This window comes from Schistocerca serialis, chromosome 12 (assembly GCF_023864345.2).
Source record: "Schistocerca serialis cubense isolate TAMUIC-IGC-003099 chromosome 12, iqSchSeri2.2, whole genome shotgun sequence".
Classification (NCBI taxonomy): Eukaryota; Metazoa; Arthropoda; class Insecta; order Orthoptera; family Acrididae; genus Schistocerca; species Schistocerca serialis.
The window spans coordinates 167,352,307-167,366,976 of record NC_064649.1 but is presented as its reverse complement, the minus strand read 5'-3'; the positions used below and the strand labels follow the sequence as shown (position 1 = coordinate 167,366,976).

General features: G+C 48.5%; 1 protein-coding gene across 2 annotated transcripts in view; it reads right to left on the bottom strand.

Moving 5' to 3' along the window:
• The window catches only part of LOC126428260 (protein Lilipod), a 364,122-nt gene that overhangs the window by 64,072 nt on the left and 285,380 nt on the right, over positions 1–14,670 (bottom strand). For both annotated transcript variants that reach the window (XM_050090172.1, XM_050090173.1), the window contains exon 7: positions 1,979–2,278. In XM_050090172.1, coding sequence (XP_049946129.1) covers positions 1,979–2,278 — 300 coding nt within the window. The remainder of the gene's footprint in view (positions 1–1,978; positions 2,279–14,670) is intronic.

Below are 14,670 nucleotides of genomic sequence, written 5' to 3'. Positions count from 1 at the left end.
CACACTTTTGTGCTTGCCTCCAGCCAGCAATCTTCTTCAACTGAAACAGCAGGTATTTAAGTGATGCAATAAACTCCTCAAGATGACGTACAGGGGCCATCTGCTTCAAAAGCACAATAAATAAAGAGCGTATTTGCGATTATGGGGGAGCCAAAATCTCATACTGATTATATTAATCATTTTTAGATTAAGAACATCTTTATGCAACTGAATAAAAAAAACATTTGTTTTGCCAGATTTTTTTGCCTAAATTTTTAAGGCATCGTCAGTGTCCTGCAATACGTATACATTTTCATTTTTAAGCAGCACTTTCAAATTACACATGCTGCTAACTCAAACATTTAGGTATGTGAAAAGCTAGCATTTGCTATAAATGACAAGCAGCAAAACTTAAACAAGGCACATGATCTTTTAATTAATTACTTCTTTACTATGTGGCATAAACATTTGTATGCATTAAACACCTGCTTCTAAATATTAGATACTACTGATGGATTTATCAAAGAGTTTACATAACTAATTGTTTGTAATGACACAGTTGTTAGTATTTCTCAACGTCCAGAGTATTTAACCAATTATAACAGATAAAGTTTAAAAATGAGTAACATTAAGTATTTAACACATTAACTCATTTGTAAAGTAATCACATATGTGAAGCTCTTTCGCACACCAAGGTCTGATTGTTTAATGAATCAGGGTTTACTGGTGTTCTGGAGCTCTAGAAACTGTGGAATGAAATTTGTTTCACGCGCAGAGACAGATAGATAGAGAGAGAGAGAGAGAGAGAAGAGAGAGAAGAGAGAGAGAGACCGCTATCTTGGGGATACTTAGTAGTGAATTGTTTTTTGTATGCATATGGAAATGTATCAGTTACCTGGTAACGGATGTGGCTTTTTAAACATGATAAAATAACCAGAATAGATATCTCATCCAGATACAAGCTAAGTACCACATTCCACAGCAGAGAGTGAGAGAAACTCCTAAATGACCAGTCTAATATAAACAAAAACTTTGTGCCAAAGAGTTAACCCCCCGCCCTTCTCTCTCTCTCTCTCTCTCTCTCTCTCTCTCTCTCTCTCTCTCTCTCTCTCTCTCTCTCTCTCTATCAACACTTCACAGAACATACCTCTTAGTTGGCAACGCCTCACAATGTAAACAGGTTATTTGGTGGAAGAGTATGAGGGCAGTCTGTGTTCTGTGCTGAATGTGCTACAGGCAGAATAGCAGCTTCACCAGCAGTTCAGCAACAGCACATGTAGATCACTACAAATGTACCACTACACTGTAAAGAGTGCCGCAAATGACAACCGAAGGGGTCCTACTGTGAAAAGAAGTGGAGCCCCAGACCAATACCTGTTTGAAGATGCCCTGGAGAGAATTGGGATGCCAACCTGGTCGTCTGTCAATCAATGCTAAGCCGAACAGCTGACTGCGTAAGGACCGAGAACCACCAATGCGTTACAGATTTGCTCGATTTGTGAAGTTCTTTCTCTCGAACAAATCGTCAATTTTTTCTGAAACTGGGATCACTCGTTTGTTTATACAAGTGCACGACATCTATCAATTTCCATCCCATTTAGATAAGTCCTTTGTGGTGCATCATTTTTTTTTTTTTTTTGTCTTACAGTGCATATTTAGTAAAAGATGCGTGTGTCTGAACTGTTTGATGCTCACATTTACAACTGAAGAATATGCACGACGAAAGCGCTGCTTACAAATGAAAACTATGAAAACTATGAAAACTACGTATTTCAGGCCAGTGATGACGAGTTAAAAATGGAGGTGAAATATGTCCGTCAAACCATATACCACCTTTATTCAGTTGCAAACAAGTAGCCAGAACCTAAAAACCACAAATATAATATTAACAGCAAACGAGGCTCGCCACACCGACCACATTACAGATGCCGTCACACCGACATCGACACGGTGGTTACGAGACGGGCACTCCCGCACGGCGTAACAGTCGGTCACTCACCCAGGTACTTGCGGTGGCGCCGGACGTCGGCCAGCCGCGTCTCTATGCCCGCCTGCAGCTCGCCGTTCTGCAGCCCGACGTAGGGCGGCTCCTCGGCGAGCGCACCTGCCGGTGACATGGGTGCGGGGCACAAGTACCCGCGGCCGCCCGAGGCGCGCGTCCGAGCCAGTCGTTGCTCCAGCGTGTGCTCCTCCAGTAGTGCGACGTAGAACTCCACCTCCAGGTCGCGCAGGAACTGCGGTTTCACCAGTAGGTTCCCCACCACAGCAAACAGCCGCTCGAAGCCCAGCGGCGTGCACACTGCGCAGGTACGATCTCTTACGTTTTGTCAAATGTACAAAGGTCTAATCAGTTTGGTGTGCAAATACCGTCAAATTTTATATCCACACGTAATTTCTGATGAAAAATAAGTATCACACGAAAGTACCCAGTGCTGTACAAGGGAAGGTCGGAAAGGAATGCGTAATAATTTTATTACCAAAAAATTGTATATGTAAAAAAAAGCACAAATGAACTTACATCTTTTACCTACTTTCCTACACAGTCACCAATGTTCTCAACACGCTTCTCCCATTGTGGAACGAGTTTCAATACACCTTCTTCCTGCAAGTCCATTCGGATGGAGAACAGCCATCTGCGGAATGCCGATTTCACTTTCGCACCTGTTGCAGGAATTTCTCTCGTGTCACCGAACGGGTGAATGCCCGATAGTGCGAGGTCCAGTGCGTACGGTGGATGCGTGAACACCTCCCACCCAAATCTGGCAATTTTTTCACAAACAGGAGTTTCAGCATCGACACGAAGAAGTCTGATGTCTCGGCATTAATGTTGTCGTGTTCGCCGCAAAATACGTACCTCGACTTAACCGAAACTTGAATGTAGGTTACAGCATGCACAGTGGCCCTGTGTTCAGTAGAGTCCGCCAATAATACACTGTGCATATCCCAGAACACTATCACAAGCACTTTCCTAGCAGACCGAGTCACTCTGTAGAGGCCCACTCAGTTTCAAGCGCGTAGTGGTAACCCCACGACTCATTACCAGTGACGATTTCTTATCAGAAAGTCATACCCTTCTGCAGTGTAACGCATTAAGTGATGTGAGCTTGTCATCATCCACTGGTCCTTGCGGTTATCTGTCAGGCTGTTAGGCACCCAGCAAGACAAAATTTCAACATGTCACGGACAATCTTGTACACCACACAACAGAAAATTCCGAACTGCTGCAATAAGAATGACAGTTGCAGACAACAGTCATTCAAAACTGCTACCTGAGAGGTTCCGACATGCTGCGAGGTTGCAGCTGCTACCAGCCGCCCAGAGCGTGGTGAATCACTACGGCTCACACAGGCCTCTCGGAAGAATGTACGACACTCTGAGACATTGCTGGGGTCCGTACAGCCATCCCTATACGTGCCATGTACATCCCTGTGAATGTCACTCTGTTTATGCCCTTTGGCCCACAAATATCAAATCACACTTCGACGCTCTTCACGAGCTGATGACAGTAATGCGTGTATCGTGTGTTTCGTAGGCCAGACTTCTCTTGCTACAGCTGCACGTGAAAACAAAATACCTGCATTGCTTTTCGATACTTACTCGTATTATTTCGTAATAAATCGAAACATTAACTATGTGTTTGGCATTTGACGACCACCAATCATTAAAATTAGGTATATCATAATTTTAATTTTAACAGTTCTCACACTTTAATTGTTTAGAATACATAAATAATTCAGAGGCTGTGACTGTCAAGTCACATTGCATGTATCACGGTATGTAATGGTACCAGCAAAAATAATCAATTTTCGAAAAAGTAATGTAATTAGATATATAATCTACTCATCAATGGGTGACAGGAGAAAATATATATAAAGGTATTTAGATTTGTAAGCTTTCAGAGTCAGAGTTGAAGAGAAAGGAATGTTGAGGTTTAGGAAACGGGTACAGTTCGGAAAAGCTGGCCAGAATTCCAGCTCAGGGTGTAACATTCCAGTCTGATGTTGTTTGTTTGGTAGGGTTTAAGGGCGCTCAACTGCTGAGGTCATTAGCGCCCAGTCACTGGTGTTAGAGCACAAGGAACCTGCTAAAACTCAAGGGGATGGGGGGACATCAAAAGGACCGGACAAAGATGCAGATGATATAAGTAAAAGGTTAAATGTCTTTGGTCAAGCCAGTTAAAGTTATAAAACGCAGAAGACGAGCAGCTGCTCGAGCGTCATCAGCTAAAACATCCGGTAAGGTAGATGGCAGGGACAGGACAACACGAAATTGACTAAAACGGGGACACGACAATAAAACATGGCGCACCGTTAATGCCTGACCACAAGGGCACTGCGGGGCTGGGTCACCAGAGAGCAGGTAGCGGTGGCTAAACCGGCAATGCCCAATCCGCAACCTGGTCAGAAGGACCTCCTCGCGCCGAGATGGTCGGGAGGAAGTTGTCCAAGCAGTTGGGAGCGGTTTTACTGCCTGGAGCTTGTTTCCTTGGAGGGATGACCAAGCATCCCACCACAAGGACACAAGCCTCTTACATACATCCCCACAAACGTCAGATGACGGGACACAATGGGAGGCTGGCCGAGGCTGGAGGACTGCAGCCTTGGCTGCAGCATCCGCAGCCTCATTCCCAGGCACTCCTACATGTCCGGGAACCCACAGAAAGCTGACAGAACCGCCATTATCGGCGAAACAATGGAGGGACTGCTGTATTCGTTGAATCAAGGGATGGACCGGATAGGGAGCCCCAAGGCTCTGAAGAGCACTGAGTGAGTCAGTGCAGAGGACATACGATGAATGGCGGTGGCGGCGGGCATACTGAATGGCCTGATGGAGAGCAAAAAGCTCGGCCGTAAAGCTGGAACATTGGTCAAGGAGTCGGTATTTAAAGGTGGCGGTCCCGACGACAAAGGCACAGCCGACACCATCGTCAGTTTTGGAGCCATCGGTGTAAATAAAGGTGTGACCAGCAAGTCGAGCACGAAGTTCGACAAACCGTGAGCAATACACTGCAGCCGGAGTACCCTCCTTCGGGAGTGAGCTGAGGTCGAGATAAATACGAACCGGAGCCTGGAGCCAAGGTGGTGTCGGGCTCTCACCCTCTCTGAAGGTGGTAGGGAGGGCAAAATCCAATTGTCGAAGCAGGCGATGGAAGCGGACTCCGGGGGGCAGCAGGGCAGACACATATAACCCGTACTGACGGTCGAGAGAATCAGCGAAGAAGGACTTGTAAGAGGGGTGGTCGGGCATAGACAACAGCCGGCAGGCATACCGACACAGCAGTATGTCGCGCCGGTAGGTCAACGGTAACTCGGCAGCTTCAGCGTAAAGACTCTCGACAGGACTAGTGTAGAAGGCTCCGGTCGCAAGACGTATCCCCCGATGGTGGATGGAGTTGAGCCGGCGTAAGAGGGATGGCCGAGCGGACGAGTAGACGAAGCTCCCATAATCCAGCTTCGATCGGACTATGGACCGATACAAGCGAAGCAGGACAGTGCGATCCGCTCCCCAAGATGAACCGCTAAGAACTCTGAGGACATTAAGGGAACGTGTACAACGGGCCGCCAAATAAGAGACATGTGGAGACCAACACAGTTTCCGGTCCAACGTGAGCCCTAGAAACTTAGTTGTGTCCACGAATGGGAGAACAACGGGACCGAGATGTAAGGATGGCGGAAGGAACGCTTTATATCGCCAAAAGTTGATACAAACCGTCTTCTCTTCAGAGAACCGGAAGCCATTTGCCACGCTCCATGAGTAGAGGCTGTCTAGACAACGCTGGAGGCAGCGCTCCAGGAGGCATGTTCTCTGGGCACTGCAGTAGATCGCGAAGTCATCGACAAAGAGAGAGCCTGAGACATTAGGTGGAATGCAATCCATAATTGGATTGATCGCGATGGCAAAAAGGGCTACGCTCAAGACGGAGCCCTGAGGCACCCCGTTCTCCTGGAGGAAGACGTCGGACAATACTGAACCCACACGTACCCTAAACTTTCGATCCGTTAAAAAGGAATCAATAAAAAGGGGCAGACGACCACGTAGGCCCCACTTGTGCATAGTGCGGAGGATACCTCCTCTCCAACAGGTATCATAAGCCTTCTCCAAGTCGAAGAACACGGCTACCGTTTGGCGCCTTCGCAAAAAGTTGTTCATGATGAATGTCGACAAGGTCACAAGGTGGTCAACAGCGGAGCGGCGGCGACGAAAGCCGCATTGGACATTAGTAAGTAGTCGTCGAGATTCAAGAATCCAAACTAACCGAGCATTAACCATGCGCTCCATCACCTTACAGACACAGCTTGTAAGAGAAATGGGGCGGTAACTAGAAGGAAGGTGTCTATCCTTCCCGGGTTTGGGTATAGGAACAACAACGGCGTCACGCCAACGCATGGGGACCTGACCTTCGGTCCAGACGCGATTGTAGGTACGAAGAAGGAAGCTTTTGCCCGCCGGAGAAAGGTGTGCCAGCATCTGAACGTGAATGGCATCTGGCCCCGGAGCAGAGGACCGGGACAGTGCAAGCGCACGTTCGAGTTCCCGCATAGTAAAGGGGGCATTGTAAGTCTCCAGATTCAGCGAGTGGAAGGAAGGTCGCCGAGCCTCGTCTGCCTCTTTCCTGGGAAGGAAGGCAGGATGGTAATGGGCGGAGCTTGAAACCTCCGCGAAAAAGCGGCCAAAGGCGTTGGAGACAGCCACAGGATCAACAAGGACCTCATTACCTGAGGTCAGGCCAGGTACTGAGGAGTGGGCCTTAATGCCCGACAGCCGGCGCAGGCTACCCCAAACAACGGAAGAGGGAGTAAAACTGGTAAAGGAGCTCGTGAAAGAGGCCCAGCAAGCTTTTTTGCTGTCTTTGATGACTCTACGGCATTGCGCTCGGAGTCGTTTGTATTCAATACAATTCGCCAACGTAGGATGGCGGCGAAAGGTGCGTAAAGCACGTCGTCGAGCACGGATAGCGTCCCTACAAGCCTCGTTCCACCAGGGGACGGAAACGCGACATGAAGAAGAAGTAGTACGAGGTATGGAACGTTCGGCAGCATTGATAATAACAGCCGTGAGGTATTCGACCTGACTGTCGCAACTGGAAAAATCGCGGTCCGGAAAGGTCGCCAGGGAGGAGTAAAGTCCCCAGTCAGCTTTCAGTATGTTCCAGCGCGAAGGACGTGGGGATGGGGTGTGGTGCAGGAGACGAACGACACAGGGGAAGTGGTCGCTCGAATAGGTGTCAGAAAGGACATACCACTCGAACCGACGGGCAAGAGTGGTAGAACAGATCGAGAGGTCCAAGTGGGAGTAGGTATGAGTAGAGTCCGAGAGGAAAGTCGGGGCGCCGGTATTGAGGCAGACAAGATTGAGATGGTTGAAGACATCCGCCAAGAGTGAGCCTCTTTGACAGGATGCAGGAGAGCCCCAAAGGGGATGATGGGCATTGAAGTCGCCAAACAATAAGAACGGCGGGGGAAGCTGATCGATCAGGTGCATCATGTCTGCCCGACTAACAGCAGATGACGGTGGAGTGTAGACGGTACAAACTGAAAAAGTAAAAGCAGAAAGAGTAATGCGGATAGCTATTGCTTGGAGTGGGGTGGTCAATGGGATGGGATGGTAATAGACATCGTCCCGAACGAGCAACATGACCCCACCATGAGCTGGGATACCGTCCACAGGGGCGAGGTCATACCGCTCCGAGGTATAGTGGGAAAAGGCAATACGGTCAGTCGGGCGCAACTTGGTTTCCTGGAGACCAAGGACGAGCGGACAGTGCAGGCGGAGGAGCAGTTGTAATTCCTCCCGATTAGATCGAATACCTCTTATGTTCCAATGAAACAACGCCATCGCTAGTCAAAAAGTTGGGGGAACGAGACGGGGAAGAGCTGGTCACCTCGATGGCCGCTGAGGGCCAGGTTGCGAGGCAACAACGCTACAACTGACGGCAGGCGGATCCGGTTCCATCGACTCGTCGCCAGCTGCGGCCGCTGTCCCTGATTGTGTAGGAGGGGCCGCATCATTTGCCGACAAAAGGCCGGCGGAATGCCTGGCAGCAGAGCGTCCCGGCGAAACTGAGGACGGCCGGGAGCAGCGACTCACGGATGAAGCGTCAGATGAAACGCGCCGGGGTGGAGAGGGGATAGAGATTTCTTCTTGGAGGCCTTCTTGGAAGGCCGAGGAGGCACAGGGATGGTGGGCTGGACCCGAAGAAGGTCCTCACGCGCGGGGTCCGTTTTGGAACGCCGGACCTCGGAAGCTGGGGTCCGGAACGTTTCCCCGATGGACGCCTGAGAAGAGGATCGCTTCTCAGGTGGCGTGGGGGGAGGAGGAGGAGGAAGGGTGGCCCCTGGGGCAGGGGGGGTGGGGGCCGCGGGGGAGGAGGAGTTGGAAGGGAGGGATTTGGGAGGCGGAGGCAGAGCCCCCTGACGGGCAGAGGAGGCGGAGGGGGGACAGGATAAAGGTGAGGATACAGCGGAAGGAGTGGACACAACAGAGGCAAACGAAGTGGCCAGTGACACGGGATGAAGGCGGTCATACTTCTTCCTGGCCTCAGAATAAGAGAGCCGATCCAAAGTTTTGATTTCTTGTAACTTTTTCTCCTTCTGATAGGCGGGGCAGTCTGGGGACCTAGGCGAGTGGACGCCAGGACAATTAGGGCACCGAGGTGGTGGGGTGCAAGTATGTTCCTCACGAAGAGGACGTCCACAGTCGCCACAAAGGGGCTCAGCCTCACACCGGGACGACATGTGCCCAAAACGCAAACACCTAAAACAGCGCATAGGAGGCGGGACGTAAGGTCGCACGTCGCACCGGTAGCACATCACCTTTACCTTCTCCGGGAGAACGTCCCCCTCGAAGGCGAGGATAAAGGCCCCGGTGTCGATGCGACGGTCTTTGGGGCCGCGCTGGACTCGCCGGACGAAATGCACGCCGCGGCGCTCCAGGTTGGCCCTGAGCTCCTCATCAGATTGTAGCAGGAGGTCACGATGAAAAATGACCCCCTGCGTCCTATTTAGTGCCAGATGTGGGACAATGGAGACTGGGATGTCCCCTAGGCGGTCGCATGCCTGGAGTGCCGCCGATTGTGTGGCAGAGGTGGTCTTGATAAGAACGGACCCAGATCGCATCTTGCTGAGAGCCTCGATTTCCCCGAAGACGTCCTCAATGTGTTGAACAAAGAACATGGGCTTGGAGGTGGCGAACGTCCCCCCATCTGTTCGAGAACAGACCAAATAGCGGGGGAAGTACTTCGCCCCAAGCCGGCGGGCCTGTCCCTCCTCCCATGGAGTGGCCAAGGGGGAAAGGGCAGGAGAACCAGAACTAGAAACGGTACCTTTTCTTTTGGAAGACTCGGCCGCAGAGCGACCTGATACGTGTTGACGTTTCATGTGCGAAACGTCCGCCCCGATACCACCCACTCCGACCAGGGGCTCTCCCCACGGGCGCCACCCAGCCGCAGCAAGGGCCACCTGGCAGGATGACCATTGCCGGGAGTCCTGATGCCCCAAGGAGACGGGCATCTACTCCTTGGCCAACGTGGGGAGGGTGCAGCTCAGGTATCGGCAGTACGATCCCTGTGTTGTCAGGGGGCTACAACCTAGAGGGTATATGACGACCCCACCACAACGGGCTGGCTACCGTGCTGGATTTCTGGTGCCATGGAAAGTCCATCATGATCGCTGGTGCAGATGGAGAGGCACTATGGGCGTAACATGGACAACCCATCAGGCGTTTAGGCCCAATTTGAGGAATAATGGGTATGGTGACAACGCCGGTGCAATGCTGAGTGCCAAGGTCTTAGTGCACTTAGGACCAGTGGTACACCATGTAAGGTGTCCTTCCCCAAAAGGCTCGTACTTCTGTAGAATTTTGAAAAATGGAGGTCAAACCCCAAGGGGGACCATCACATTAAGGCCAAAACATTTGAGACTCCTTTTACTCGCCTCTTACGACAGGCAGGAATACCGCGGGCCTATTCTTATCCCCGGACCCGCAGGGGGGACATTCCAGTCTGATGATTACCACCCCTGCATTATGTACAAGGGTTGTTTTTTAAGTAAGGACCGTTCGCGCGTATAGTCCCGTAGTTCACGCGGACGCCGCAACAAGCCACCGCGCCACTTGCCGGCATCCTTCCCGTTCACACTGATGCAAGTTGCAGCTCTGTAGCTGAGATGTACGCATCACTGTGCTACTATATAATGTTTACGATTATTAAATTGTCCGCCGTGTGTGAGATACGGTCAGTGATACGTTTTTTGACCGCGAGAAGCCTATCAGCTGCAGAAATTCATCGTCAGTTAATAGAAGTTTATGGCTCGAATGCAATGAGTGAAGGTAAAGTGCGTCAATGGGTTAGAGAGTTTAAAAATGGCCGTCAAAACGTCCGTGACGAAGAATGCTCAGGCCGGCCCTCCGTGATCACTGATGATTTGGTGGCTGCAGTCGAAACAAAGATTCGTGATGACAGAAGATCCACAATTTCCACTCTTTCTTTGGAATTTCCACAAGTTTCAAGATCGGTTTGGTACAAAATTGTGTCTGAAAACCTAAACTTTAAGAAACTGTGTTCTCGGTGGGTACCTAGACTCCTCACAGAGGACCACAAAGGGAAGAGATTTGCCACTTCATTGGACTTTCTGATTCGTTACGAGGAAGAAGGGGATGACATGTTGAGTCAAAGTGTCACTGGAGATGAAACACGGGTATCCCATATCATTCCCGACAGCAAGCGACAATCGATGGAATGGCGACACACAACCTCACCCGTCAAGGTCAAGGCCAAACAGACGCTGTCAAAGCGCAAGATTATGGCAACTGTGTTCTGGGACCGGCGCGGTGTTTTGCTAGTGGACTTTATGCCACGAGGAATGACAATCAACTCAGATGCCTACTGTGCAACTCTAAAGAAGCTCCGCAGAGCAATTCAAAACAAACGGCGTGGATTGCTGACAAAGGGAGTTTTGCTCCTGCACGATAATGCTAGGCCTCACAGCTCTCAAAAGACTCGGGATTTGATTTATTCTTTTGGCTGGGAAGTTTTGGACCACGCACCATACAGCCCCGACCTCGCTCCTAGCGATTTTCACCTTTTCCGGTACCCGAAACACCATATTGGCGGGCAGCGCTTCAATGACGACGACGAAGTGAACGCGGCCGTGAACTCTTGGCTGTCGGAGCAGGTGGCCGAATTCTTTGAAGAGGGAATTAAAAACTTTGTTGTACGGTATGACAAGTGCTTAAATAAACAAGGCAACTAAGTAGAAAAATAGGTAAAAGTGTGTAGAATCAGAAAATAAAAGTTTTTTTACAAAAGTATTTTTATCTTTTTTTAAAAATAAAAACGGCCCTTACTTAGAAAACAACCCTCGTATTACTAGATCAATACTGTTATATCTCCAGCTATAATTAAATTCAATTACTTTTCGATAATAGGAAAAAAGCTTTTAGAAGAAGAAAATAGTAGTTACAATACAATTGTACCACAAACAATCAAAATCAGATTCAGGAAATTAATATATAGAAAATTTTTCTATAAAAGAATAATATATTTTGTTTTCATCATCTGTAAATGGTAGGAATTAAATCTCAAGCCTAATTAACAAAATACAGATAATTGATTATTTAGCATTGTTAAAATGCTTATTTCTGCAATTTCAATATTAATCTGATTTTTGTGTGTTTAGAAAATCAGAAACTTGTTCTAGGAAAGTAGGGAATATTATAGTGTTTGATAATGTTGTTAAACTATTTCATATTGTCGCAGAAGAAGCTGAGTAGCACCGTCACTGTGGTGTAGCGGTTATGGTACTAGACTGCTGCGTGGAGGGTCACGAGTTCAAAACTCACCTAAACTGTATGATTTTAATTTCAATATTCGGTTTGAGGACATTCTAGAAGTATCCACAAATATCAAGAATCATTGTAGTGAAATGTTCGGTAGCTGTATACATACCGTATGTGTTCTGGCTGGAGGCAGTTTGCTCCGCGCTTTTGTATGTGAAAGTGCTGAATAAACCTTCGTTAAGTAAAGTTAAGTGTTCGTCATTCATTTAATCACACCTTCTTCAATGTGACATCATTCTGGTGGAGATGCTGGGTATTGGAACTTGTGATAGTGCACTTTATTGATGACACAGTGTCTCCCATCAGGCCACGACAGAGCTGCCATTTACGTGGCGAGAAACCCGAGTTGGAGCCATGTTTGACAGCTCGCAATCTATTGGAGACAGAAGAAGAAGAAGAAGAAGAAGAGGATGTTACGATGACAGTAACTGTGTGCCACCACACGACACATCCTTCCAGGTTCTCTGGTGACAATGGCCAAGATCTAAACAAGTGGCTGAAGGTATTGCGTATAGCCAAATTTGTGTTTGATTAACGTATTTTTCTACTTGGAGGGCACTGTCAAGCAACGGCACGAGAACAATGAGGAGAAGTTCACCAATTGGGAAATATTGCAGGCAGAACTGCACGAGTATTTCGGCGACACACGACGACAGAAGTGCAAGGTCGAAGAGAAATTAAAGTGCAGGGCACAGCGTCCAGGAGAAACTACAGCATCCTACATTCAAGTCGTCTCAGAGCTGTGTAAAATAGTGGATCCTAGAATTGAGGATTAGGATAAGGTCGCACATCTCATGAAGGGTGTTACCGAGGACTCGTACAAAGCCCTACTCCCGAAGGTGGTTTCGACAGCAGACGACTTCATAAAATGGTGCCAGTATATCAAGACAACGCATCAAAAAAAACACGAATGAAGTTTGAACGACTTCCAAAGGTCTTATCGATGTCTGTGATGGAGGAAGAACTGATTTCACAAGTGTTATTCGTCAGAGAGGAACTTCAGAAGGTACTCGGATTGCACAGCGAGCAAAAAACCGAGATGCTTCAAGAGGTCATAAGGGAGAAAGTGGAACAGACATCGAAAGCAATCTCTCGTCCTTCACTTCCCTTTAAAATGGTGAAAAAGATGAGACCCAGGTGGAGTTACGTTCTTACAATGCCGCACGAGGAACCTGTTCGGGCACCGAGGAACAGTGACTTCCGGAGACCCACGATAACCAACCGGTACGTTTCCACTGCGGACGACCGGGACACGTGGTGCGCTACTGTCGAGAAAGCCGGCGGATATTCGATGACGCCCACGCCAGAAGACAGCAGACCGATCTTAGCAGATACCAACTCTGGGACGATGACGACAAACGAGAAGATGTGGGCGCAGGACGACTTAGGTCACCATCGCCACAAGCTAGCTGCTGGAGAAGATGCTCCCTAACACGCCGATCAATGTCTCCATCACCGTTTAGAAGCTCCAGTCGATCACCTAGCCCCCTGGTAAACTAAAGGGCACGACCTTCCTCGGAGGTGAGGCTGCCGAAGAGAAAAATCCTCCGCCGCCGATCACTACAAAAATGATAGGAAACTACGTCGATATCCTCACGGATGGCTGACTGGCCCGTGCTCTTGCGCACTCTGGAGCATCAGATTCCGTCATTTTGTAGAAGTACCGTCGCCAGTTGCAGAAAACCACATTCGTCGATAGCAAAACATCTCTGCTGAAAGTGGCTAATGGGAAATATGTAAAACCTACAGGAAGATGTACCATTCGTGTGGGTATAAGTGGCCATACACAGCCCTTAGAATTCTTAGTCATACAAGACTGTAGTCATGACATCATTCTCGGATGGGACTTTTTGAAAGTTTCTCAAGCAATTCTAGGTTGCTGTTGCTCGAAGACTGTGCTAGACGAGATGAGATACTGTGGACGAGAAGATGCGCATCAGAGTGTGTGGAGACTACGTGTGCTCGATGAAGTGATCATTCCTGCGGTCAGTGCTAAAAAGAACTGAAGAATAACTTGGTCATCCCAGCCTCCGTTGTCTCGTTTAAGAATGGATTCGGTGAATCGTGGATTGTTAACTGTCGCCGAGAACCGTAGATCCTTCCGAGACGCACGTGTGTAGCGAACACCGAGCCATCGATTGCAGAACAGCTGAGCATCGTAGAAGCTTCCCGTGCTGAGTCTGTGGGCAAAATTAGTGCTACCACTATGAGACGAGATCTTCTAGCTTGACTATCACCAGATCTCACTAAGAAGCTACTTGCCATTCTTCAAGAGTTCTCTGAATGCTTCAATCCACAGGTGAAGAGCAAATTAGAGAAATCGATGGTGAAGCACCGGATTATCACTGGAGACCATTAACCAATAAGCCTGAGAGATTACCGTGTGTTGGCAACTGAACATCGAATAATTCGTGATGAGGTAGAGAAAATGATGATGAATGAGATCATTCAGCCTTAGCAGAGCCCACGGTCGTCACCAGTGGTTCTCGTCAGGAAAGGATGGCAGTTGGCGCTTTTGTGTTGATTACAGGAAGCTTAATAAGATAACTAAAAAGGATGTTTACTCTCTTCCACGAACTGACGATACACTAGATTGTCTGAAGGAGGCCAAGTTTTTCTCAACCATGGGCATGTACTCAGGATACTGGTAAAGCTAAGTAGATGAGGCTGATCGTGAAAAACTGCATTCATCAACCCTGAGGGCCTGTACAAGTTTAAGGTAATGCCGTTTGGTTTGTGTAATGCACAAGCAACTTTTGAACGGATGATGGATTATCTTCTACATCACCTGAAGTGGACAATGTGTCTTTGTTATTTAGATGACATTATAGTGTTCTCAGAGACATTTGATGAACA